The sequence below is a fragment of the Carassius auratus genome, chromosome 14 (genome assembly GCF_003368295.1).
Source record: "Carassius auratus strain Wakin chromosome 14, ASM336829v1, whole genome shotgun sequence".
NCBI lineage: Eukaryota > Metazoa > Chordata > Actinopteri > Cypriniformes > Cyprinidae > Carassius > Carassius auratus.
This window is the reverse complement of record NC_039256.1, coordinates 1,952,215-1,976,830: the sequence shown is the minus strand read 5'-3', so window position 1 is coordinate 1,976,830 and position 24,616 is coordinate 1,952,215. Positions and strand designations below refer to the sequence as shown.

At 39.6% G+C, this 24,616-nt stretch overlaps 1 protein-coding gene across 1 annotated transcript; it reads right to left on the bottom strand.

Annotated features, from left to right (window-relative positions):
- Positions 1–9,801: 9,801 nt before the first annotated feature.
- On the bottom strand, positions 9,802–15,982 carry zdhhc15b (zDHHC palmitoyltransferase 15b). Its single transcript, XM_026279570.1, has 12 exons — positions 15,794–15,982; positions 15,380–15,406; positions 15,081–15,175; positions 14,767–14,887; positions 14,609–14,678; positions 14,472–14,504; positions 14,240–14,360; positions 13,552–13,684; positions 13,281–13,407; positions 12,207–12,319; positions 11,557–11,620; positions 9,802–11,377 (listed from the first exon to the last, which is right to left on the bottom strand). The coding sequence occupies exons 1-11, from the start codon at positions 15,957–15,959 to the stop codon at positions 11,580–11,582; spliced, it is 1,047 nt and encodes a 348-aa protein (XP_026135355.1). The 5' UTR covers positions 15,960–15,982; the 3' UTR covers positions 9,802–11,377; positions 11,557–11,579.
- Positions 15,983–24,616: the final 8,634 nt, after the last annotated feature.

Sequence of the window (24,616 nt, the reverse complement as noted above, 5' to 3'; positions counted from 1 at the left end):
GCGGTGGCCAATAGAGATAAGCTTTTGTTCGTGATGCTTTTATGCAACTCCAGCACTGAAGGGCGACATTGAGTGTATGTTGTGAAACCAGAAAAAAACCCTGCCAGCACGGACATTTATATATAAGCACAATTTTTTCACAATTTATATATATATATATATATATATATATATATAGAGAGAGAGAGAGAGAGAGAGAGAGAGAGAGAGAGAGAGAGAGAGAGAGAGAGAGAAATTTGAATGTTGAGGAAAATTTCATTTATTTCAGTAATTTAACTCAAACTGTGAAACTCGTGTATTAAATTAATTCAGTCCACACAGACTAAAGTGATTTAAGTCTTTAGTTCTTTTTATTGTGACGATTTTGGCTCACATTGAACCAAAACCCACCAATTCACAATCTCAATAAATTAGAATATGGTGACAATCAGTAATGAATGATAAATGAGGCTTCCTGAGCCACTGAGACCTCGCTCGCACCGAAAGGTTCATTACTCGAAGCTTCATACATTATTGCTCACTAGTGACACCTAGCTACTGTGCAAAGAAATAGCAGACCAATAAATTAATACTGGATCAATGACCTGAGCAGACATTTGTCCATTGCCTGGGTATCAAATAAAATATGTTTCTCTCTCTGTCTGAATTTATTCGTGCAGAGACAACTGTCACACACAGATAGTGACAGTAGGAACAACAAAAGCGAGACTGTGTTGAGTGTAGTTCTTATGGTGGAGGGAGTGTAATAACGCAAATTGCAACCGTAAAGTGTGGGGTGGGAAAGGTTAAGAATCGTTTCTGTTGTGTTTTGTACATTAAACTGTTACTAGTTTTAGTGTAGTGTTGTGCTTATGGGACTATTGATTTAGAGGAACAAACTGCCACACTGCAGTTTGGGGTGGGTGAAGGAAGGATCACACATTATTTTTATTGAGGAACAGAATTTTTTCAGGTGTGTTGGGGCTTAGACGATTCCTCCTTTTGGACAGAACCTCTCCAGCCTTGGAAAAGATCCTTTTGCATGGAACAGAGGAATTTCAGTGGCAGCTGGTTTAAATGAGGATACAGATGTTTATGTTGAGCCCAATACACTAGTGCAGTGTTTCTCAAACTTTTTCAGCCCAAGGACCACTTTATCTTCCATTTTTTTTCTGAGGACCACCAAACAGAATCCCACTCTAACACGCCCCCAAAAACCAACAAAATAGGAAGGATAAGCTAAATTTAAGTTTAATATGCAACTGTTTCAAGTCAAAAACTAATTATTCAAACACAAATGCAATGATATGATCAGAAATTATTATATACATTTTTATTTAATTTGAAAAAGTAAATGTGAAATGAGTTGCAGCTTAATATGAACAACAAACTGCACATGTGGAAAAAAAAACTGCATTTAAACATACTGTAACAGCTTAGGTCCCTCTTAAAGCCATTCCAAAGAGCCATTAGTTTAAAACTGAGGTGGTGGGTATAGGAAGTCTATGGTTGTAACTATGGTAACGGTAACAATAAAATGCTGAAAAGAATGTTCCCCTTAATGTCCAATATCACTGAAATTACTGGGATTTTACACATGAAACAAAAACTAGTACATTACAAAACTAATAGATCTGTGTATTTTAGATTTTGAGATTTCCATCTAAAACTTAACGTGAATATCAATGAGACGGGTGGTGCTGCTTATCACACATCAGTTTCTGAATGTCTGGCTCCAAAGAGGAGAGTTTCAGTCTCATACTAGGCTCCAAGTTTAGTCTGTTGCGCTGTTTTGTTTTCAAACCAACCAGTGTGGAAAACCCAACTTCACAGTTGTATGTAGTTGGGAAGGGCATGAGCACTTTGAGGGCAGATTCTGCAAGCTTTGGATGTTCAGGAAGGAGCTGAGCCCAGAAGTCTGTTAAGGGCTGTTGTTTGAATGACATTTTGAGACCTCCATCTGATGCAATGTCCACAAGACTATTGCCTTCCTGTATTGAGAGCTTGGTACATTGCTCAGTGATGTCGCCAAACGGATTTCTGATCCACTCAAAGTCCACATCTAGCTCTGGAAAGTATTTCCCCAGCTGCATGTGAAGGAGTGTCCCAGGGTCTTTTCAGTTTCAAGAAGAAAGTCCACTAGAGTGGGAAAACAGTCAGGGATTTACAGATGAGAAAATCCTCGTGGACCGAGCGCGCATGGATGTATCTCACAAAACACAGAAGATTTGCCTCGTGACCAATGTCCGTGGACTCGTCCAGCTGAAGAGAAAAGAAGGGACTCTGGTGTAATCGTGTGAGTTTCGGACATTGAAGTTATGCATCGCTGGACAGTGTCATTGGACAGAGGTACTTTGTGCATGTCATCACTAGCTTTCTTCCCTAACATTACGTTTGCCATAACTTCTGCAGCAGGCTTAACTAGAGTCTCTCCAGTTGAATGGGGTTTTCCCATTTTTGCAATGAGTAGAGACACTCTGTATGATGCCTCAGTAGCCTTTGCATTTTCACCGGGCATAAAAAACTGTGAGGTGTTTTTACTCATGTGTCGCTCAAGCTCATCACGTTTTCTCTCAAAAAATGACACTGGTTTATCTGTACAATCTTTGTGCTTGGACTCAAAGTGATGCTTGAGTTTCGATGGTTTCATTGCTTCATTAGCCAATATTTCATAACACAGAACACAGTGAGGTCTAGGATCCTCAAGATCCCCAGTTCAGAAAAATCCAAACTTCATGTACTCATTGTGATATTTTCACTTAACTTTCTCACATGGTTTTCCACGTTGCGCTAGCTCCGTGGTATGCGGGAGTGTAGTGGCCAATGGCCGTGACTCGGTATCTTCGGTTCCGGCTTCAGTGGGCCTTTGTGGTGCTGTAGTTTTGCTGCATTCAGTGGACGCTTGACCTTTTCTTTTGACTCCTCTTTGGTTTAGCCACCGATCCATTTTTACGTTATTAAAACAGAATGGCAAGAACTATTTCGCAAGTACATTAAAAATCTACTTAAATAAGTGAAAATTTTATAAACACTTGCCTTGTTTAGGTCATCTTTTCGCGGACCACTTGGGGTCGATGGCGGACCACTAGTGGTCCGTGGACCACACTTTAAGAATTACTGCACTAGTGGATCCTCAGATCTTGTGAGATTCACTTTGGATAAATATTGATTTGATTGATAAAGATTGTTAGTATTCTGTGCAAGCTCGTGCAGTGCTCGATAATGCCTGAGCAACAGCAATCATTTCACCTAGAAACATAAACGAATAAACATGAAATATAAGTCGTTTTCCCTGAAGGGCTGATGTAATGTCCATCTTTCAAATCAAGTCAAGTCTGCTTTATTGTCAATTCTCCCACATGTACAGGACATGCATAAAGAGAATTGAAATCGTGTTACTCTCAGACTCTAGGTGCACACAGATAACACTAACAGTAGAACATTAAATGCAGATAAAATACAAAGTACAAAGAGGTCATATAAAAAGAAAGATAAGAAAAGCAGCATGGCAGATAGAGTGCAAACCAGTGAGGTAAATAAACAGTGCAGATATAATGATTTTAGTGCAAAGAGCTTAAGTCTGATTAAAGTGTAATTAATCTTTCAACTTTTTATTGACCATTCTGCAATATTGATGAATCATTTGTATTCTACAGACACTTCAGTCGTGTCTTCTCTTGACCTCTCACTGATGATCAATGCGGCGTGGGATGGAGTCGATCAGTCTGTGGCACTGCTCAGGTGTTATGAGAGCCCAAGCTGCTCTGATAGTGGCCTTCAGCTCTTCTGCATTCTTGGGTCTGGCATATCACATCTTCCTCTTCACAATACCCCAAAGATTTTCTATGGCATTAAGGTCAGGCGAGTTTGCTGGACGATTAAGAACAGGGGTACCATGGTCCTTAAACCAGGTACTGGTAGCTCTGGCACTGTGTGCAGGTGCAGAGTCCTGTTGGAAAATGAAATCTGCATCTCCATAAAGTTGGTCAGCAGCAGGAAGCATGAAGTGCTCTAAAACTTCCTGGTATACGGCTGCGTTGACCTTTGACCTCAGAAAACACAGTGCACCAACACCAGCAGATGACATGGCACCCCAAACCATCACTGACTGTTGAAACTTACACTGGACCTCAAGCAACGAGGATTGTGTGCCTCTCCTCTCTTCCTCCAGACTCTGGGACCCTGATATCCAAAGGAAATGCAAAATTTTATTTAATCAGAAAACATAACTATCTGTACGAGATAGCGAAGCGAGACGCTTCTGATGCTGTCTGTTGTTCAAGAGAGGCTTGACACAAGGAATGCGAAGCTGAAACACATGTCTTGCATACGTCTGTGTGTAGTGGTTCTTGAAGCACTGACTCCAGCTGCAGTCCACTCTTTGTGAATCTCCCCCACATTTTTGAATGGGTTTTGTTTCACAATCCTCTCCAGGGACCTTGTGCAGTCTTTAATATTGGGTTTGGGACATTGCAAGATTGTTTTTCAGTGTAGATCTACCATCATTAACATGTTACTCCTCTTTTCCTGTAACTCAAACTCTTTTGTATGCCACTTCTCTCTGAGCTTGTATGGGAGCTTGTGAGAAATGCTCCTGATACTGGCAACTGTGTCCAGTTCTTCCATGAATTCCAATTTTTCTGTTCCATTGCAGCAGTTTCTACAAAACAATGTGAAAACCTGTAAAGCAGGATACCTGTAACTCAAGAAGTATTAATGATATATTAAAGCCCTTTTAGATATTGTGTCTTATCAAACTTTTGGTTTGGCATCTTCAGACTCTATATGGTTTATTCCTAGATATATTTTGGATCTTAATATGACTCCAGGAGTAAATTGTTGAAACAGAAACTGTAGTAATTTTCAGATGTCAAAAACCAAATGTGGGACACTTTGCATAAACATGATAACTAAGTATATCCTGTTGAATATAAAATAGCATAAATAGATCCGGAGACCTGTTTATGGCTTAAATCCATGACTTAATTTAATTTAATCAAAATAATGATGAACTATGGATTGCTGAGGTGAAACTGATGTTTCGAAGCGTAGATGTTTCCAAACACTGCTCCAAAGTATGATTTATTTTAAAACACCCCTGTCACATGACAACGTTTAAATATAGCTTTGTGTTCACATGTGTTTTGACCGACAGGCGGCAAAATAAAGATCTCACAATGTAACAAATGTGACTCATTGCGGATTGATTTCTTTACCTCTTATGAACCAAATTAACCTATAATTATAGTTTAGTTTACTGCATAATTACTGTTTGCCCTCACACCAGCGCCCCCGTCCTGTCAGGGGTGGCACATCATTTTAACAGTTTCCCCTCTCAACTACAGAGGAGGACAACAATCTCACAAAAAAATAAACAACATTCTATATTTAATTAAATTAATGTTAATACAGTCTGTTAAGTACTTAGGCCTATAAGTTATGAGTTACATTCTGAGCAGTATGGCAGGTCTGAGAATGTTCTTATCATGCTTTGCGTTGAAAAAGAGAACGTCCTTATTGTCTTCCATGAATATTCTGTACATTGTGGCCTGCTTAAAATTCAAGATATTACCTGCCATTATGAATGTGGAATCAGAAAGCTGCCATCTCTCTGTTCTGTTCCAGCTGACCTTCGCATTCTGTTCAGCATTTTTAATTCATTCAACATCCAGCCATCAGTGATAATTGTAGACCTCCTAGGGAAATTACAGTGCTTGGTAGATAGCCAAGTGTTGAATGGCACAAAGATGACTCTTCCAAAATAGCACAATAATGGACATTTCACGGCTGGCATTCTTACACCTAATAATTCTGTGAAGATTAAATGTGAAAGTCTTTCATCTTTTCCTTAAAAAAAAAAAAAACTCAGTTAATAGTGATTAATAACATAACATAACATCAGTTCTCTGAGATAACAGGATTGAGCATTGTATTTACTATGCTAGGGGAAAACTCTGAGTTTTTCTCAGAGTACTGAAGCCTGATTTGTTAACGCTTGTGTAGGTGCATGAACAAACGGCATTTCAGCCCTAAGGGTAGCGTGGGCCAATAAAGGGCACAATTCACCCGGAATCAGCACGGCCAGAGCTATAAGGCTGGAGTCTGACCAAAACCCATGGCTAAAGGATATAAAACCTTAAAACCTTTAATGGGGCACTGTAAGCCCACTGAGGTGTACGCCTGTGGAATGGCATCTACTATACAGTGGGATAACCTTTGCTTTTTTAACTGGCATGACAGCCCCTTAGAGTGGCGTCTGAAGCATTTAACTGTTTTGCTCCTATAGAGTGTGGTGTGCTGCGATGTGACAAAAACAGCGCACCACAAACCAACAGATTTTTAACCAGAGTCCCGACTGTGAAGACGCAAAATCTTGCAAAATCTCTCAAGACATGAGAATACACATGGTGGACGATAGGCAGGAAGAAGTTGCGATGGCTGCGTTATGGTTCCGTTTTCTGTCGGCTCGCTTTCTGATTGGATATTGTTTCATTTCATGTGATAATCTCCAGATCGTATGAGCATTTGTCCTCGCACATAACGATTTCTGATGTTGAACAACATATGCAATATTTACAATTCGTGATCGGGGCGCCTCCGACGTTCACCCAAGTAGATTCAGTCACTCTTAACACACCTCACACCACAGGAAAATCTGATAAAATAATCGTTAGAACCACCCAGGGGCGAAATCGGCACAAAATAAGCCAGATTATCTTCTGCTGTGTACCAAGGATCAGAGACTTTCATTTGCTAAATACATGCAGAAAATATAAAATAAAAGTAATATATATATATATATATATATATATATATATATATATATATATATATATATATATATATATATATATATATATATATATTATAAGGTATAAATGAAATTAGAGTTTGATTCCAAAATGCAATAAATCCATTTTTATTGATTTGAATAACAATTTATTTTCTTTACCAAGAAAATGGCAAACAGAAATTTTTTGTTTCGAACTTTCACATAGAACCTTTAGGTAACACAAACTCAAAACTAGGTTTTGATTTTAAAAGATTTATTATAAAATATGATATTTTTTTTTCTCCCCAAAGTGCAATAAATTCATGGAATCAATGTTTGTTGATCACAAAGTAGATGAGGAAAACTAGGATGCCGGTTGAATTCAAAGCAAAGCCATTACTGTCTAAAGTGCATGCAATGGTGTGCTGTGATTGGTTGTTACTGTTTACAGTACATGGAATGGTGCGCTGTGATTGGTTGTTACTGTTTACAGTACGTGGAATGGTGTGCTGTAATAGGTTGTTACTGTTTACAGTACGTGGAATGGTGTGCTGTGATTGGTTGTTACCATTTACAGTATGTGGAATGGTGTGCTGTGATTGGTTGTTACCATTTACAGTACGTGGAATGGTGCGCTGTGATTGGTTGTTAACATTTACAGTACGTGGAATGGTGTGCTGTGATTGGTTGTTACTGTTTACAGTGCGTGGAATGGTGCGCTGTGATTGGTTGTTACTGTTTACAGTACGTGGAATGGTGCGCTGTGATTGGTTGTTACCGTTTACAGTACGTGGAATGGTGCGCTGTGATTGGTTGTTACCTTTAACAGTACGTGGAATGGTGTGCTGTGATTGGTTGTTACTGTTTACAGTACGTGGAATGGTGCGCTGTGATTGGTTGTTACCGTTTACAGTACGTGGAATGGTGCGCTGTGATTGGTTGTTACCTTTAACAGTACGTGGAATGGTGTGCTGTGATCGGTTGTTACCATTTACAGTACGTGGAATGGTGTGCTGTGATCGGTTGTTACCATTTACAGTACGTGGAATGGTGCGCTGTGATTGGTTGTTAACATTTACAGTACGTGGAATGGTGTGCTGTGATTGGTTGTTACTGTTTACAGTGCGTGGAATGGTGCGCTGTGATTGGTTGTTACTGTTTACAGTACGTGGAATGGTGCGATGTGATTGGTTGTTACCGTTTACAGTACGTGGAATGGTGCGCTGTGATTGGTTGTTACAGTTTACAGTATGTGGAATGGTGCGCTGTGATCGGTTGTTACTGTTTACAGTATGTGGAATGGTGCGCTGTGATTGGTTGAGTGGATATCGCATTCTGCAAAAAGGGGAGACTTGCGTTTGTTTCGTGGTTCGAAAAAAAAAAGGAGAAAACATGACCTAAAAACTCTGCGAATATTGCATTTTGCTTAAATTTTAAAAGTGACTTTTTAGTACAGACCAGATACAATACTGATTTTGGCGGAAACTCAATTTCTTTTTTTTAAAATGCTGTTTATCACATTTTTGAACTGACATATAGTGGTGGGGTGAAAAGGACACGACGCGAGGATGGATTTTATAAGGGGTAAAGTGGTGGTGTGAGGCAGTTTGGTGCTACGCTTCCTCTCCTTTTGGTGCGCTGTGCGGTGTGGGTCTGTGCTCTCCAGTGTGCGGTGGGGCTGGTGGTCACACACTGCTCTCTGCAGAAACAACAGAACATGGGGGTTAGCCGAGTCTTGTGGAGACATCTCTCACCTCTGCGTTTGTTTGCTGGGTTTATGTAACCAGAGCTTGATGGGCAGGTTTGGCTGCCCAGCCCATGACGAGCAGGTGCAGGTGTGACTGTTCGGTTTCCAGGGTGACGCTGACGAGAGCACGGGACACGTGTCACAATATATATGTGGCATGGTTGTTGGCGCCAGACAGGCAGGTCTGAGTATTTCACAATCTGCTCAGTTACTGGGATTTTCACGTGCAACTATTTGTAGGGTTTACAAAGAATGGAGTGAAAAGTGAAAAACATCCATATGTGTCAGTCCTGTGGGCGAAAATGCCTTGTTGATGCTAGAGGTCAGAGGAGAATGGGCCGACTGATTCAAGCTGGTACAAGAGCAACTTTGACTGAAATAACCACTCGTTACAACCGAGGTATGCAGCAAAGCATTTGTGAAGCCACAACACACACAACCTTGAGGCGGATGGACTACAACAGCAGAAGACCCCACCGGGTACCACTCATCTCCACTACAAATATGAAAAAGAGGCTACAATTTGCACAAGCTCACCAAAATTGGACAGTTGAAGACTGGAAAAATGTTTCCTGGTCTGATGAGTCTTCATTTCTGTTGAGACGTTCAGATGGTAGAGTCAGAATTTGGTGTAAACCGAATGAGAACATGGATCCATCATGCCTTGTTACTACTGTGCAGGCTGCTGCTGGTGGTGGGGGTGTAATGGTGTTGGGGGGTGTTTTCTTGGCACACTTTAGGTCCCTTAGTGCCAATTGGGCATCGTTTGAATGCCACGGTCTACCTGAGCATTGTTTCTGACTATGTCCATCCCTTTATGACCACCATGCACCATCCTCCGATGGCTACTTCCAGCAGGATAAGTCACTGTGTCACAAAGCTCGAATCATTTCAGATTGGTTTCTTGAACATGACAATCAGTTCACTGTACTAAAATAGCCCCCACAGTCACCAGATCTCAACCCAATAGAGCATCTTTGTGATGTGGTGGAACGGGGGCTTCGTGCCCTGGATGTGCATTCAACAAATCTCCATCAACTGCAAGATGCGATCCTATCAATATGGGCCAACATCTCTAAAGAATGCTTTCAGCACCTTGTTAAATCAATGCCATGTAGAATTAAGGCATTCCTAAAGGCGAAAGGGGTTCAAACACAGTATTAGTATGGTGTTCCTAATAATCCTTTAGGTGAGTGTATGTGGTGTGATAATCTTTGCTATTTGAGACTGTTACCCAAAAATTTCTGAAAGACAAATAAAGGACAACAATCATATGACCTTCATATGAAATCACTAAACAAGTAAAGCATTTATTTATTTATTTTATTGAATCATCAGACAGAACTTACAAACAATACAATATTTTGCACCATTGGGAAAAACATTGGCATGTAATGACTTCGATGTAGTGGATATGGAGTTAAAGAGAAGTTAGAGCGCATACACAGTCAAAGGAGGCAAAGATCTCCCTCAGATTAAGGTCAGTGCAAATCAAACGAGAAGCATTGGCTAATAATAAGGATCCTCATGAGTGAGAACCGTATGACAGGCAGATCAATTACAATTTCACGCAAACAGGACCCAAACATACCTTTCAAACAGACTAACTTTAAACTCAAAAGAATTACTCACCCACTTAGAATACAACACCATACTGCAAAGCCATACCTACTTCTTTTGCACTAGAGGAAAACGAGTCAATAGTTTTCACAGGACAGTCCTATCGTCTGACATCATCCTCATGTGTTCATGGGATTTACAGTAATACATTAAACAGATCTCGTATTAGGTTTTACATGTCCTAAACTATACTCCTAAATATATACAGAGAGAGGTATCAAAATGATTTATATTGCATCACAATGGAAAAGAAAGAAGGAAAATCCAGACTGCTCTCTATTGAGCACAGAAAACAAGTCTCAGTCTGAATCAGTCATTAAGAATTAAAACTCAAAGCTCAATAAAATGTCAGCTTAAGTCAGTGATATACTGTATAGTGGATAAATGCATAGGATTGACGTCTTACCAACTCAATATGAAAACGTGTATTAATGGTGGTAACACACACACACACACACACACAGAGAGGAAGAGCTCTGGGTGAATGTCATCACACATGTCCATGTCACATTTCACCCCAAAATCAAAAGAAAAAGGAAATTCATCAAATGAATTATACCGTGCATAATAAAAAAGAAACCAATTTTATGGTTGCATTTTAAGTTTCAGTTCCCATTACTGTGTTGCATCCAGATATTTTGATTCTCAATGGTTATTACCATTTATTAAATTCTCTTTATTGCTGAACTGTACTGCTTTTCATTAAAGATTAAAGGCAGGATAGCAAATACTACCAAGAAGTATAAATACGTTAATTTACAAATAAAGGTTTGGCTTTTTTGCAGGTTTTGAAATATAAATATTCAAATTAATATCATCATAAACCATATATCGTAAACAGGCCTAATTTAAAGCAACACCTGCTATATAATACAGTCTCACTTTGTTTCCGGGGTGAAGTATGATCTGGACATGTTGGGGTTTACAGATTTATCTCATTATGTGAAGAAAACAAACAAAAAAGTAACAGAAACATCCGAGAAATACCCCCGACTAGATATTGGATTATCATATTTGATCAGAGATGTCCATCTGTTCTCATAAAAGCACGATCATAAACAGTCCAACAGGTCTGTGACATCTGAACCTGATTGTCCCGTGTAAAAGATGAGCGATATACTTGATAACATTCAGCACAAGTCCTAAGTAATCAGCATGACAGGGAACTCCGGGATTTGATCCAGGATTCGGAATGCAGTCGTCTCATTCCAGGATTGATTCTGAAACTACTCATGAGGCTAAAGTCAATCGGGATCCCACTAGTCAAATAAATGAGAAAGCAATGTTAGCATGAAACGTGAAAAGCTTCGACGCTAGATTAGCAGTGGTGTTGCCAGGGTCGCTCAGTTTGAGTCATCATTCATGTCCAAGTTAAATACTCCTAAATGATATAAGAGTAACAGTGATGCTTGCCTTCACCACTAAAACCCAGACTCACCGAATATCAGTCCGCTCCGCTGATTATGAATCCGTCCTAATAACAACTGAAGGGCCATTTTCATCTGAAATAAGATTGGATTGGAGAGAGATTTATCTGAACAGTCTGAACTGGAAACAGATAAGTGAATCTCAAAGGTTTCTGTGAACCCTGTGTTGTTAAGGTCCAGCACATATACTGTATATATAATTTTTCTTAGCTCAAAACGTAGATGTTATTTATGTTAGTCACTCCAGTATGTAATTAAAGCGGAGTTCGTTTATTGCATAAAGTGTCCAAAAATCCCACACTTCTCTTTTTCGGTTTAGTAAGTACATCGTCTGGATATTTAAAGTGCACTTCCTTTGTCAGGAGTATGTGAAATGGGACACACGCCGTCAGTATTGATGTTGATGATGTCATTACTGAGGAATTACAGACCTCGGAATGTCCCAACTGACCAATCAGAATCAAGCATTTCAGACCGGCGTGTGACAAACGGCTTTAAAACACAGAGACAGCGCTTCTCTCCGGTGTGATCAAAGACTCGTCATCTAAACACACAGGCTCGGACCAAACTGATGAATGCTCTGGCCGTGTACTTCAAACCAGTATTAAACTAAAGTTTAAATTAAATTTAAACTTCCATTTCAACTTGGAGGCAATCTCACCTGCGCTTTCTTCATCTGACCCACCGTCCTCCATCCATTTCTCCTCATTGGCCAGTAAAGGGTTCTCTGACTCCCGCAGGGTCCTCAGTGGGAAATAATGCCCATCACCCTGACTAGAACACAACACACAACACTTTCTCATAGTGGTGTTGTTCTTTTACACGCACCGCTGTGTTATCTTAAAACCTATATCCATTTATAAGCTACCAATAACACTATGATTTTAATTTATTTTAGATAAATAACTCTCTTCTGTTCACCAAGGCTGCATTTATTTTATAAACAAATACAGTAATAAAAAATACAGTAATAAATACAGTAACAATTGTTACAATTTAATGGTGCCTTATTTTTCTGTGGAAAAATGTACACTTTTTTTTCAGGATTCTCTGATGAATAGAAAGTACATAAACAGCATTTATTTGAAATCTGAATCATTAGTAGCATTAAAAATGTCTAGGTCTGTCACGATTCCTCGATTTAATTTGAGTACAACTTAATAAAAACATACACTTTTTTATTTTTTTGGCTCGTGTTGATTAGCATTATTAGACGTTAGTTTTATTAGACGTTTAGTTTTATTATTATTAGTTAGTTTTCTAAGGTTGCCTTAAATATTAAAACCGTTTCAAAATAATCATAATAAAGCACAGTGCCATTGTTTAGTCAATATTGAACAAGAATTAGATGCGGTGTAAAGTGTAAAAGCAATTGTCAAGCAAATAGCGCCATCTGCAGGCATTTGATATGATAAATAATGTACAGAAGTTATGATTATATTGTTTATAATAAAACATATTACACATAACATCTTGTATTGTTTTATTACATTTTATTTAATCTCTTTGTTCAATATATATTTATAATTGCTTGCATTCTATATGTTATTGGAATCAATTATTATTGCCTCATTGCTATTATATACATGCTTTTATTTATTTTAAAGTCTTTCGTTTGCTTGGGTTGCATAAAAATGACCAGATTAATCATAAGAATACTCCTCTAATTACTCGATTACCACAATTTAGTGTCAGTTTAGATCAGCTGAATGCATCCTCTCAGACACGAGCTCACCTTGTGAATACTGGAATGAACCAGAGCTTTTTGTCCTCTCCAAACACCTGCTGGAGGTTTCTGCGGAGCCCAACGTTAAAGCCGTTCCTGTCAGGCCCGTTCTGAAACACTGGCGCGGAGAACGCCTCTGAAAAACAGGAACGCTCATGAGGTGAAACAGTCCAGACCAGAAATACGTGTCACTTCTGTTAACACTGTAGCGAAGCATGACATTTCTGCTTCTGGATGAAATACAACGAAAGGGTAAAGGAGAACTCAGCAATTTCCATACCTAGCGTGGATCTGTTTTTAGCCACCAACCAACAGTGGTAGCCGAACAGGAACATGAGACTCACAAAAAACATGAGCGCCACAAACAACAGGAACAGCACGTGGAATTTCGCAGGGCCATTGGGAAGATCTCCCTAACAAAGAAATGCAAAGAAACTTTGGAAATGCACAGATCAAACCCTAAACATTTTTATTCTATAGTACATTTTACTGCACCAAACTGTGGCTAGCGTCAGATATCCTTCTACAAACCCGTGAAGGGATGAAGGACTCCATGGAATACTGATATTACACAAACACTGCATTATGTGCATGCTCTGCAAAGTCTTTAAACTTCTATTTCTCATTGATTTTGGAAAATGCGATCTCATGAAAATCTGAGCTGGGTTGTGTGTTGAGACGGAGCGAGAACATAATGCATGTGCACAACTGAGTGATAAAGCTTGCGCTCTTTGTCTTGCTAATATTAATGAGTTAAGACGTTAGTTTTTTATTCTAAACCATGATAGCTCTTTCTTCAGCTAAGTAACACTGCGATAACTTTTCATAGTTAACACGAGAGCCTGCGACTGCACAATATCTCAAAGCATTGAAATAATACCTGTCATTTTCCTGGAAATCTCCATAAACGTACGTAAGTTTAACAGATAACAGTACGAGCTCGATCAAAACCGCGTGCTGAAACTCACCACCCAGAACTTGAGGAAGTACTGAAACACTGTCGATGCGACGAACACGCAGTAGATCATGGAGTACGACAGGAACAGCAGAAAGAACTTATAGTTGGAGAAACCCACACAGTTGTTCACCCTAAAGAGCACAGCATACAGAAACATCAGGTCTCCTGCGTCTCAGAGCGTGCAGAATATAATGCGAATACATCAGATCGCTTTAATCATAATGTAATAAATGATTATTTACCACGGACAGTGGTGGTCCATTTTCAAAATGCATCTGTAAAAACACAGGAACACAGGTCGGGTTGCATCCTGTAGCTTTAATTAAAGGGGTTTTGTGTAGAGCCGAGCGATCTGTTTTCAGGAACAGGTTGGACTTACGTTTCACAGACGGAGCAGTGGTGACAGCGGTCTGGCTTTATCACCTGACAGCGATCACAGAACCTGATCGCTGAAGACACAGAGATACAGAAGATCACACCAAACACTGCCATTCACAGCTAATGAGGAGGTGAGGACACGAGTGATGACAGACTGACCTCCCGACTGAGCGCGCGTGAAGATGGGAAGTTTCTTGGCGATATCTGCGAGGATCTGCTTCTGAACATCCGGCCTTTCTTCCATCTCATACCTCTCCTTATCACTGTATGACAAATGGAACTAGAGCCAAGAGAAAACATTGAATTTGGTTTTGCATGGTGACAAACAGCACCATCATTTAGAAGTGTTTTGGTATTATGAATATCACATGGTTAGTTGTCATGCAGATAATGCAAGGAAAAACAAAGAACATGCAATCACTCCCGCATTCTGATTCTTATATACAGTAATCTCCAGAGTCACAATAAATCACCTTTTTAGACGGTGTAGATGGTGGGGTAAAGATGGCCTTCCAATAGGTCCAGCAGAACATTATAAAGCACACGTGAAAGATCAACAAATACACCACTGTGGAGAAAACACACATTATCACCGGTCATGTTTGTCACACAGAACTAGAGCTGCAAACCTTGTTTTTACTCGTTATGTGAGTCTGTTTTGTGCAGTTTGATGGTGCAGCGCGACACAAAATGACACAACTGATCATCGGCTGAGAGATGACTGGTGTTTTTAGACTCATACGCCACAGATTACTGTACATCCCTCACTCACCTCTCTCCAGATCATTACTGAGGGTCACTGAAAAACAAGATAACCAGGATCAGTGCAGTCAGACATCATGAAAACAGAGAATCAGTGTGGTCAGACATCATGGCTGTGTCTCAAACCCTTGCCTCTTGTCTCACTCGGAGGAAGTGCTAGGCACCACGGCCTCGCTGTGGTCACTGTTCAGTGTCTATAGTCAGGCAATTCGCTAGGTTTGAGACACAGCCCATGTAAACAACACTATATCACAGGGTTTTAAAAGAGTCGGGCGGACACAGAGACTCGAAACCGGTTTATTTTGCGTCATAACAGCGACAATACAACTGAACCGACGAGCCACTGTAGACAATACACGACACTTCCTTATTACAGTCGAACAGCCATTATGCCTGATGAAAATAATCAAGTGTGAGATCTTACCGAAGCACAGCTCAAAGACATACGCGTAGTAAGACCAGAGAACCACAGAGGAGATGATGATGACAGGAATCCAGGAGAAAATCCTCTGACAACATCTGAGAGCTCTCGACAGAGACATGATCAGCCCGCTCTGGGATCCTCTAGTACGCCTGTCCAAACTCTCCATCTGCTAGAAAGCCTGGCGCATTACCAAACAACGATCCGCTCTGGGATCCGCTAGTACGCCTGCTCGCCCGAACTACAGCATCATCTGAGACTGAGAAACTAGACTAGTCTATCTATCTATCTATCTATCTATCTATCTATCTATCTATCTATCTATCTATCTATGTGACTTTACATCATGTGAAATTGAAGATATACAACTGAACTGACTGAAATAAGAAAGAAATTGACTTGTTGTATTATTTAATTATGAATTATGATGTAATTATTCAACACGGTTGATAGTGGAGATACAATTCTAAACATTATATATCCAGTTCTTCACAACTGAACTGATAAAGCTTATGTCCTGTCATATAATTTGTGTGATGAAATTATTATTCATTATTAACCATCTACTGTATTACACCAACAAAAACCTTCAAGCTTCAAATCTTCCAAGCAAGGCATATCATGACACGCTTTTCTACTTCGTTTGGAAAATCAACTAATACGTATCTTTATTACGATTTAGCACATTAGAGGAACGGTGATTATGCAAACTTCTACTTTTATAAAAGGCTGTTATTTATTATATTATTTTCACCGCTCTCACCAAAGTGTAATGTGTTGTGATTTTGTTTTGTATGTTTCTTTGTTTCTCTTTTTTTTTTTTTTTTTTTTTTTTACAAAACCAAAAAAGCCCTTGCAGTCCTTGTGTGAACGAGTGAATGAAACTAAAGGAATCCATATGAATTATGAATAAACTGCAGTGGTTCTAAAAATAGTCTTCATTATCTTTCTGCATATTTTTCTTTGATTTGATGCTGTCCAGCAGGTGTCACTACAAGACTGTCGGACATTATATTAACTAACAGGATTCATCCGCTCACTGTTAGCTATTAAGACATATTTTGTGCCACCTATGGGTGCACGGACACACACACACACACATACAGTGACTATACTGTAACTTTACAAGTACTATTACACTATTACTATTATTGTTAGTGTGTGTGTGTGTGTGTGTGTGTGTCAGTGTGTGTGTGTCAGTGTGAGAGTGTGTGTATGTTTGTGTCTGCGTGTGTGTGTGCGCGCGTGTGTGTGTGTGTGTGTGTGTGTGTGTGTGTGTGTGTCAGTGTGTGTGTGTGTGTGTGTGTGTGTGTGTGAGCGTGTGTGAGTGTGTGTGTGTGTGTGTGTGTGTGTGTGTGTGTGTGTGTCTCCTGCACTGGCCTGTAGTCTGGACTGTATAGTGTCGGTGCTGATGACAGCTTCTCTTTCTCTGTTAGAAGCAGTCAGACATCCGTCAGCACATCGGCAGCCGCACCACTACAAAGAGCTCCTGACTATCATAATAGTAACCAGCTCTCAATCAAAACATTTACACAGGAAAGTGAAACACAAACATTTTGTGTCGGCAGGTCGGGGCAGAACTCACGTGTTTGTGGTTCTGCTTCATAGCACGCTGGCAGAGATCCTGCAGAGACAGCGGAGGAAGCACAGGGAGAATACAGTGTGAGGATCAGCTTCACTTCACTACTGCATGTGCTGAAAGAGTTTCACTTTACTACTGTGTCACGACCCCCGGCTCTATCCCATACCAGACACGGGAGTTATAGTCTACTAAAGCATCAGTTACCGTAAATGTGTCACCTCTGGCTTGTCATTATTATTACTCTCAGTCATGACTGTCATTTGTAAAACATTTGTTTATCCGTTCCTTTATTTAACTATTTGTTATTACAATTGCTTTGTGAATTAGGCACATGCATCAGTTTAATTTATTTACTATTCTTTTCATTGTAGGTGACATGAGCGCTGAACATTTTGTTGGTTTTTTAAAGTTCTGTAATTTTTATCTGTTAATTCTTTTTTTTTTTTTTTGTATGTGAGAGAGAAAACCAACAGACAGAAAAGAATCCAATGCAGATGTGTGCTTCATTACATTCATTACAGGGTTTAATGTGAGATGAACAGGGTTTGTGAATGAGCGGGTGAGCGGGTGCATTGCATGCGTCTGTCTGTTAACTGCATTCCCAGGCTTCTCAGGTCCGTCTTCTTAAGTGGGTCTCTCATTTTGGTTCCACGGTAAAGTTTCAGGTCCTCGACTGGTGTTTTTTGAATCACGCTGAAATGAAGTATAGAGTTTGATAGCATTCCCATTTCATTCCCTGCATGCTTAAGTGTCTGGACAGTAAATTCATCAACGTTGCTACTTTTTGAAGTCTGGATGGAATACATTTTGGAAACTCTGCATTCATCACAGGCCCAAAGTCACTGATCTGTGCAGGCAGACCAAGAATTTCATGTCTATTTTCCTTCCAGTTAAAGGGAGTCGCACATGAAAAAGAAAAAGAAAAAAAAGTTAATTACAAAACTGACTGGTGCATGAAAACAAAAGCATGACTTCACAGTGATGAAAGAAAACAGCTCCACGGATCTGAAGAAATGCACAATGGAAACAAGGATCTGTGCATACTGTGATTATATCAACTGCACCTCTCAGCTAGTGACACAGGCTTTTCTCAAAACTCTTTAATCACATTAATGGACTGTCACAGAAAAACACGGGAGACACACATTTAGAAATCCCTTGTTTTGCTATTCAGGATCATCTGACTTTTCTTGGGGGGAGTTTAAAAGCAGCATTGGATTGGATAACCCTGATCACCAAAACAAGTGCTCTGAATGGGACTACATATCATCAGATCCCAAACAAATAAATATACATGCAATAAGCAATGGAGATAGAAACTAACTTTTGACTGGTTTATCTCTGATGATTGTCACTGATAATTAATGCAGAGTGATGAATAACAGTTAAAATCACATATTGTGTTCGGTATCCAGATAGATTTACTTGAGAAGCAAGATGACTTAAGTCAAAATTTAGTTCGTTTTTCTTAAGATAAGAAAAATATCTGCCATTGAGGAAGTTAAAATAATCTTCACCGAAAGTGAAAACAAGGTCATTTTTCTTACCCAACTGGAAGTTATTTTTTCTTGTTTAAAGCAAAAACTAATAAAAAATTGTAGATTTTTCTGAGAATCTAAGAATGTTAAGATATTTTTAGATATTTGTAATAAAAAACAAGATAAAAATCACTTTTAGCAGTTTTGTAACCAAAATCCAGCCTGAATTCACCCTTCTGCAGGGATCGAGAAAAATCCAGATTTTGGATCAAAGTTATATTACTAAAATGTGTAAACAACACATAAGGAAGGTTTGATCCAGTTCAGAACCAATGTTATGTGATCTATTCAGAGTTCAGAGTTTTGTTTGTTTTATTGGAAGATTTCCAATGTTGGTATTCAATACTTGGGTTAAGGCAGACATTTATTCAGTTCATTGATTGCTATGATTTATTAATACATTTATTACTATTACTGCTCTCTATGATGCTTGATACCTAGTGAACACACACACACACACACACACACACACACACACACACTGTACCGTTTCCATCAACACGAACCAGAGCCACACGCTCCATGATCTTACATCCATAATCTCACGTCACACATCTGTGATTTTCCTTTATATGGGCTATTGTTATTTAAAAATGACTTGGCAGGGTTAATTATAAGACATGAGATGTGTTAATGGGCCTGGAAAGTATTCTTCATAACTGTTAAAAGTGTCATTAAACTCAGCCTTTTCCCATGGGCTCAAACACATGCCAGGCTGACAGATCTCAAAGTGACCACTATTCTCTAATGAAACCACCCCAAACGTTGTCGGAAAGCTGTTTCTTTTCCCAGCCCTCTAAACACAGCGGACAGGAGAGCTGTAAGGAATGACTTTTCTGCTCCCGGGTCTCTGTTCAAATTCACTCTGAACAGCAAATTAAACAACGGCAGGGCAGGGAGAAACTACAGACACCTCGTCCAGATGTGTGAAAATAAATCTGCTCCAGGGTGGAGTGTGTCTTCAACAATCAGGGACATTTGTAAATTTCACTAGAAAGGTAATATGTGCATAATAAAAGCGGTAAATTATTGCAGCGCAAGGCAGAGGTTTTCTCTCATTGGCCTGTGACCGTACATGGGCAAACAGCATCTGTGACAGGTGTTTTAAATAAACGCTCAAGTGAAAAACCCCAAAAGCAAGCTGCTCGGAAGATCATTATTTATAACTTTTGTCAGTCAACCTCTTAGTTTAACGAACCACTGTTTATGCTTTTTACATTCAGGTTCTGTGCAGAGTTAGTCACTCTAAGCTTATTAGTCACTCAATAAGCCTTAGTTAAAAAGGTTATAGTCATCTAAGCATGGAAATAAAGATTAAATGTGAACCTTTAGAACAGAGAAACATGATGTAAAATGAAGTGATATAAATTAAATATTCAACAACCGTCTGGTCTACAAATTAAATTTCACAACCAAACACACGTGAGAATTGGTTACGGGAAGATCACATGAGAGACAGGAGCTCTTGTGCAAGAATGGATTTATTTGAGTCAAAAATGGTAGCCTGGAAAAAGCTTGTAAGTTGTCTGTACGCTGAAAAAAAAAGAAATGAAGATGAATATAAAGGAGAGAATGGCTGCTTGCTGATGTTCTTTTGCAGGTCTGTTATGACTTCACCCCCCACCCAACAACTTTCCCTTGCCCTGTTTTGTGCTCTCTCATTGGTAGTAACTTGTAGATGATGTCATTTCCAGTCAAATCACATTTCTCACTGCAGGACTGTGAGTAGCCAACAGCTCCAGATATTTAGTGTGCCAAATATCTGACAGGGATCAGCAATGCAATGGTGCTTCTCTCAGATCGCGTCTTTGATAACACACACTACGCGACTGTCGCTCAAGTGAACAAGCACCGATTTTCCACAAAACAATCAGAGAGTGAAAATCAGGAAACAACATTCTGTGCAAGATTTTTTTTTTTACTTAAGATAAAAAAGATAAGATCTTTTTTTCTCTTTACTTAATATAAAAAAGAATGTTGACAACCTGAATGTTAATTTTGATGTCTTTTTAAAATATGCATCAGTTTTTCAGCTTTCAGTTGAAAATAATAATAATAATAATAATAATAATAATAATAATAATAATAATAATAATAATAATAATACAGAAAAATAACACATCAACACTCTGGTGTTGTCAGAATCTCCATTTACCATACCTGTCACCACAAAACACTACATTTCCCATAATCCATAATATATATATATATATATATATATATATATATATATATATATATATATATATATATATATATATATATATAATACATCCTTCTCTTCACTCTCTGAGGCAGAAGTCTCAAAACTCATCCTAATTAACCTACTACTTGCCCGCTTGATCCTATTCCATCTCATCTCCTTCAAGCCATTTCTCCTGCAGTTGTACCTGCACTCACTCACATCATCAACACTTCCCTCCACACTGGTGTTTTTCCCTCATCATTTAGACAGGCACGTATAACTCCACTACTTAAGAAACCCAACCTCAACCCATCTCTTTTAGAGAACTACAGACCACTTTCCCTTCGTCCTTTCATTGCAAAAACTATTGAACGAGCTGTGTTCAAACAAGTCTCTACATTTCTCACACACAACAATCTCCTTGACAGCAACCAATCTGGCTTCAGAAGTGGACATTCAACTGAGACGGCCTTGCTCTCAGTTGTTGAAGCGCTAAGACTGGCAAGAGCAGAATCCAAATCTTCAGTACTTATCCTGCTTGATCTGTCCACTGCTTTTGTCACGGTTAACCATCAGATCCTCCTATCAACCCTACTGGCAAATGGCATCTCAGGAACCACACTTAATTTGAGTCTTACCTATTAGATAGGTCCTTCAAAGTATCTTGGAGAGATTAGGTGTCCAATCTCAACATCTAACTACTGGGGTGCCTCAGGGCTCAGTTCTTGGACCACTTCTCTTCTCTGTCTACATGGCATCATTAGGTTCTGTCATTCAGAAACATGGTTTTTCATATCACTGCTATGCTGATGACACTCAACTCTACCTCTCATTCCATCCTGATGATCCAACGGTAGCTATTCGCATCTCAGCTTGTTTAACAGACATCTCTTCCTGGATGATGGACCATCACCTTCAACTCAACCTGGCCAAGACAGAACTGCTGGTGATTCCAGCGAACCCATCATTTCATCACAATTTCACCATCAAGTTAGGCGAATCAACCATAACTCCTTCAAAAACAGCTGATGATCAGCTGACTTTCTCAGACCACATTGCTAAAACTGTCCGATCCTGCAGATTTGCTTTATTCAACATCAAGAAGATCAAGCCCTTTCTTTCGGAACATGCTGCACAACTCCTTGTTCAAGCTCTTGTTCTGTCCAGGTTGGACTATTGAAATGCCCTCTTGGCAGGTCTTCCAGGCAATTCTATCAAACCTTTACAATTAATTCAGAACGCGGCAGCAAAATTAATTTTTAATGAGCCAAAAAGAATACATGTCACACCTCTGTGTGACGGTGGGGTGAAGGGTAAACTGCAAAAGGCTGGCTCACCGGAGTAGCTTTCAGGCGCCGGAAGTCGCGGCTCTGGAAGTGATCCTGGGGGGTCTTCCCGGGGGACAGGCGGCGCAGGCGGTGCGATAGTCGCAGTGGGAGAGGTGAGCTGATGGATCAGCTGGGTGAGCTCGGACATCTGTGCCACCAGCGCTTGGACAGCGTGTCCGGTGTTCGAGATGCTCTCCTGCTGTAGATCCATTCGTTTCACACTCTGGTGCATAAAGTCTGTGAGGGTGTTGTTGCTCGCTGCTTCCATATGGTTGAGATCGTTCTGTGACGGTGGGGTGAAGGAAGGACTGGAAACAATAGCGAGTTAGATGATTTAATGAAAATAAATAAATAAACAAACAGGAAAAGACAATGATGCTGGGAAGACGACAATCCAAGATGGTGAGGAATTCGGATGATGACGGTGAGAAGGCAGCAGGAGAGGATGGCACAGGAACTGCGGGGAATAGAGCTGAAGGTAAGTATTTGTGGCTGAGTGGAAGTGCGTAGAGTTGATGAGGTTCCGGGAAACCACGAACATCCAAACGCAGACAACACTGAAGCCAAACAAACAGGGTAAGCGACATTAAACAATGATCTCACAAACACAAGATGTGAGACAAGCCAATATATAGGGAATGAGTAATGAGTGACAGCTGCTGCTGATGACAATTAACGGAGATGCCCACAAACTAATCAGTGCAGACGCGAAACACACAGACTTCACCACAAAGTGTCATTATGTCCTGACAGTAGAATATGAGACGGATAATCTGTGAAAAAAATCAAGCTCCTCTGGCTCCTCCCAGTGGTCCTATTACCATTTGCAGAAAATACATCGCTCCCGTTAAGAAATAACCAATCAGAGCTGCGGTCCATAACTTTGTTTGTGTTCAAAATGTAGAAAAATTTATATAATAAGCGAGTACACCATGAATCCATTTTCCAAACCATGTTTTTAGCTTGTCCTGAATCACTAGTGTGCACCTATAATAAGTGTTTATATTCAGACTATTTTAGATTGCTTCGGGGGCACCGCGGCGGAGTAACCCAGTACCTTTGTGATTCTTCATAGACAAAAACAGAGAGAAGTAGTTCCGGCTACAATGTTCTTCCACAAGACGCAAGCAGTTCTGTTTATTAACCGCTAGAGCATCAAAAGTTCCCTACTGCAGCTTTAAATACAATAAATATCTCATACTTAAGACTTAAAAAAATATTCTTGATTTTTTAAATATTTTCTGTAGAGCAGTAAACCTTACTTTTCAACAAGACGAATATAAAAATGCACTTTTAATGAACAAAATTTCACTTTTTTCAGTGCAGCCTCAGAGAGACTGACAGTCAGTTGCACAGTGGATTGCTGTGGACTGTATGCCACTGATTGGTTTATGTTCAATGATGAGGAAATACATAAAACAATTAACTTTCATATGTATTTTCTCAGCATATATTGATATAGCCTATAGGATTAATTTTATGGAGATTCTTGATAATATCAATAATTTGTAATAAAAATGTTTGTATTAAATTCAATAAGAGTGGAAAAATAGAGGCATTTTCTCTACTAGTCCCAGACTTCAATGCACATGTGCAAACTCTGTAATAATGAAGCCATCATCAAGTAGATTAAAATGCATTTCCCCTGATGCTATTTTTGTTTTCCAATGCCTGTTCACACAGCAGTTGTGTCTTTAGGTCTAAATTTAACCATTTCTTTGGAAATGGAAAGGCCAATTGGAAAATAAGGACTAAATATGTGCGCCTCTTGTGTGCGAGGAGACAAAAGAGCAATCTACTCATTCACCATGGTTTCATCACCCTTGATCACATTTCCATAAATAGCAGTGGAATCTGTAATACACGCAGCTTTGCTGAATGATGAGGAAGTATACATCATGCAATGAGTAGGTGAGGCGCTGGACTGGAGACGAGGGGTGTGGCGGATGAGAACGCTATTATACTGCAGGTTCACAGACTCTTTCCTTTTTGTTGTCTGTCAGTGCTGTGACTCGTCAGCGTGACTTGCCTGCGCTCGGCTGTGTTTCCACAGCACTGACGTCATGGGATGACCTTAGCTAGTGTACAGTCATTATAGCCGTGCACTCAGATGGACCTTGACACACGCACGATGTGAGGGTAAATATGATGAAGATTAAGACAATTGAGGAAATAACGCCACCCTTCATGATC

Excerpts from the sequence above, each read along its gene's own strand:
- zdhhc15b (XM_026279570.1), bottom strand. The coding sequence starts at position 15,959 with ATGGAGAGTTTGGACAGGCGTACTAGAGGATCCCAGAGCGGGCTGATC. Across the intron at positions 15,176-15,379 it reads CAGTAATGATCTGGAGAGAG|TGGTGTATTTGTTGATCTTT; the intron begins GTGAGTGAGGGA and ends TTTTCTCCACAG. Across the intron at positions 13,685-14,239 it reads ACTTCCTCAAGTTCTGGGTG|GGAGATCTTCCCAATGGCCC; the intron begins GTGAGTTTCAGC and ends TTTCTTTGTTAG.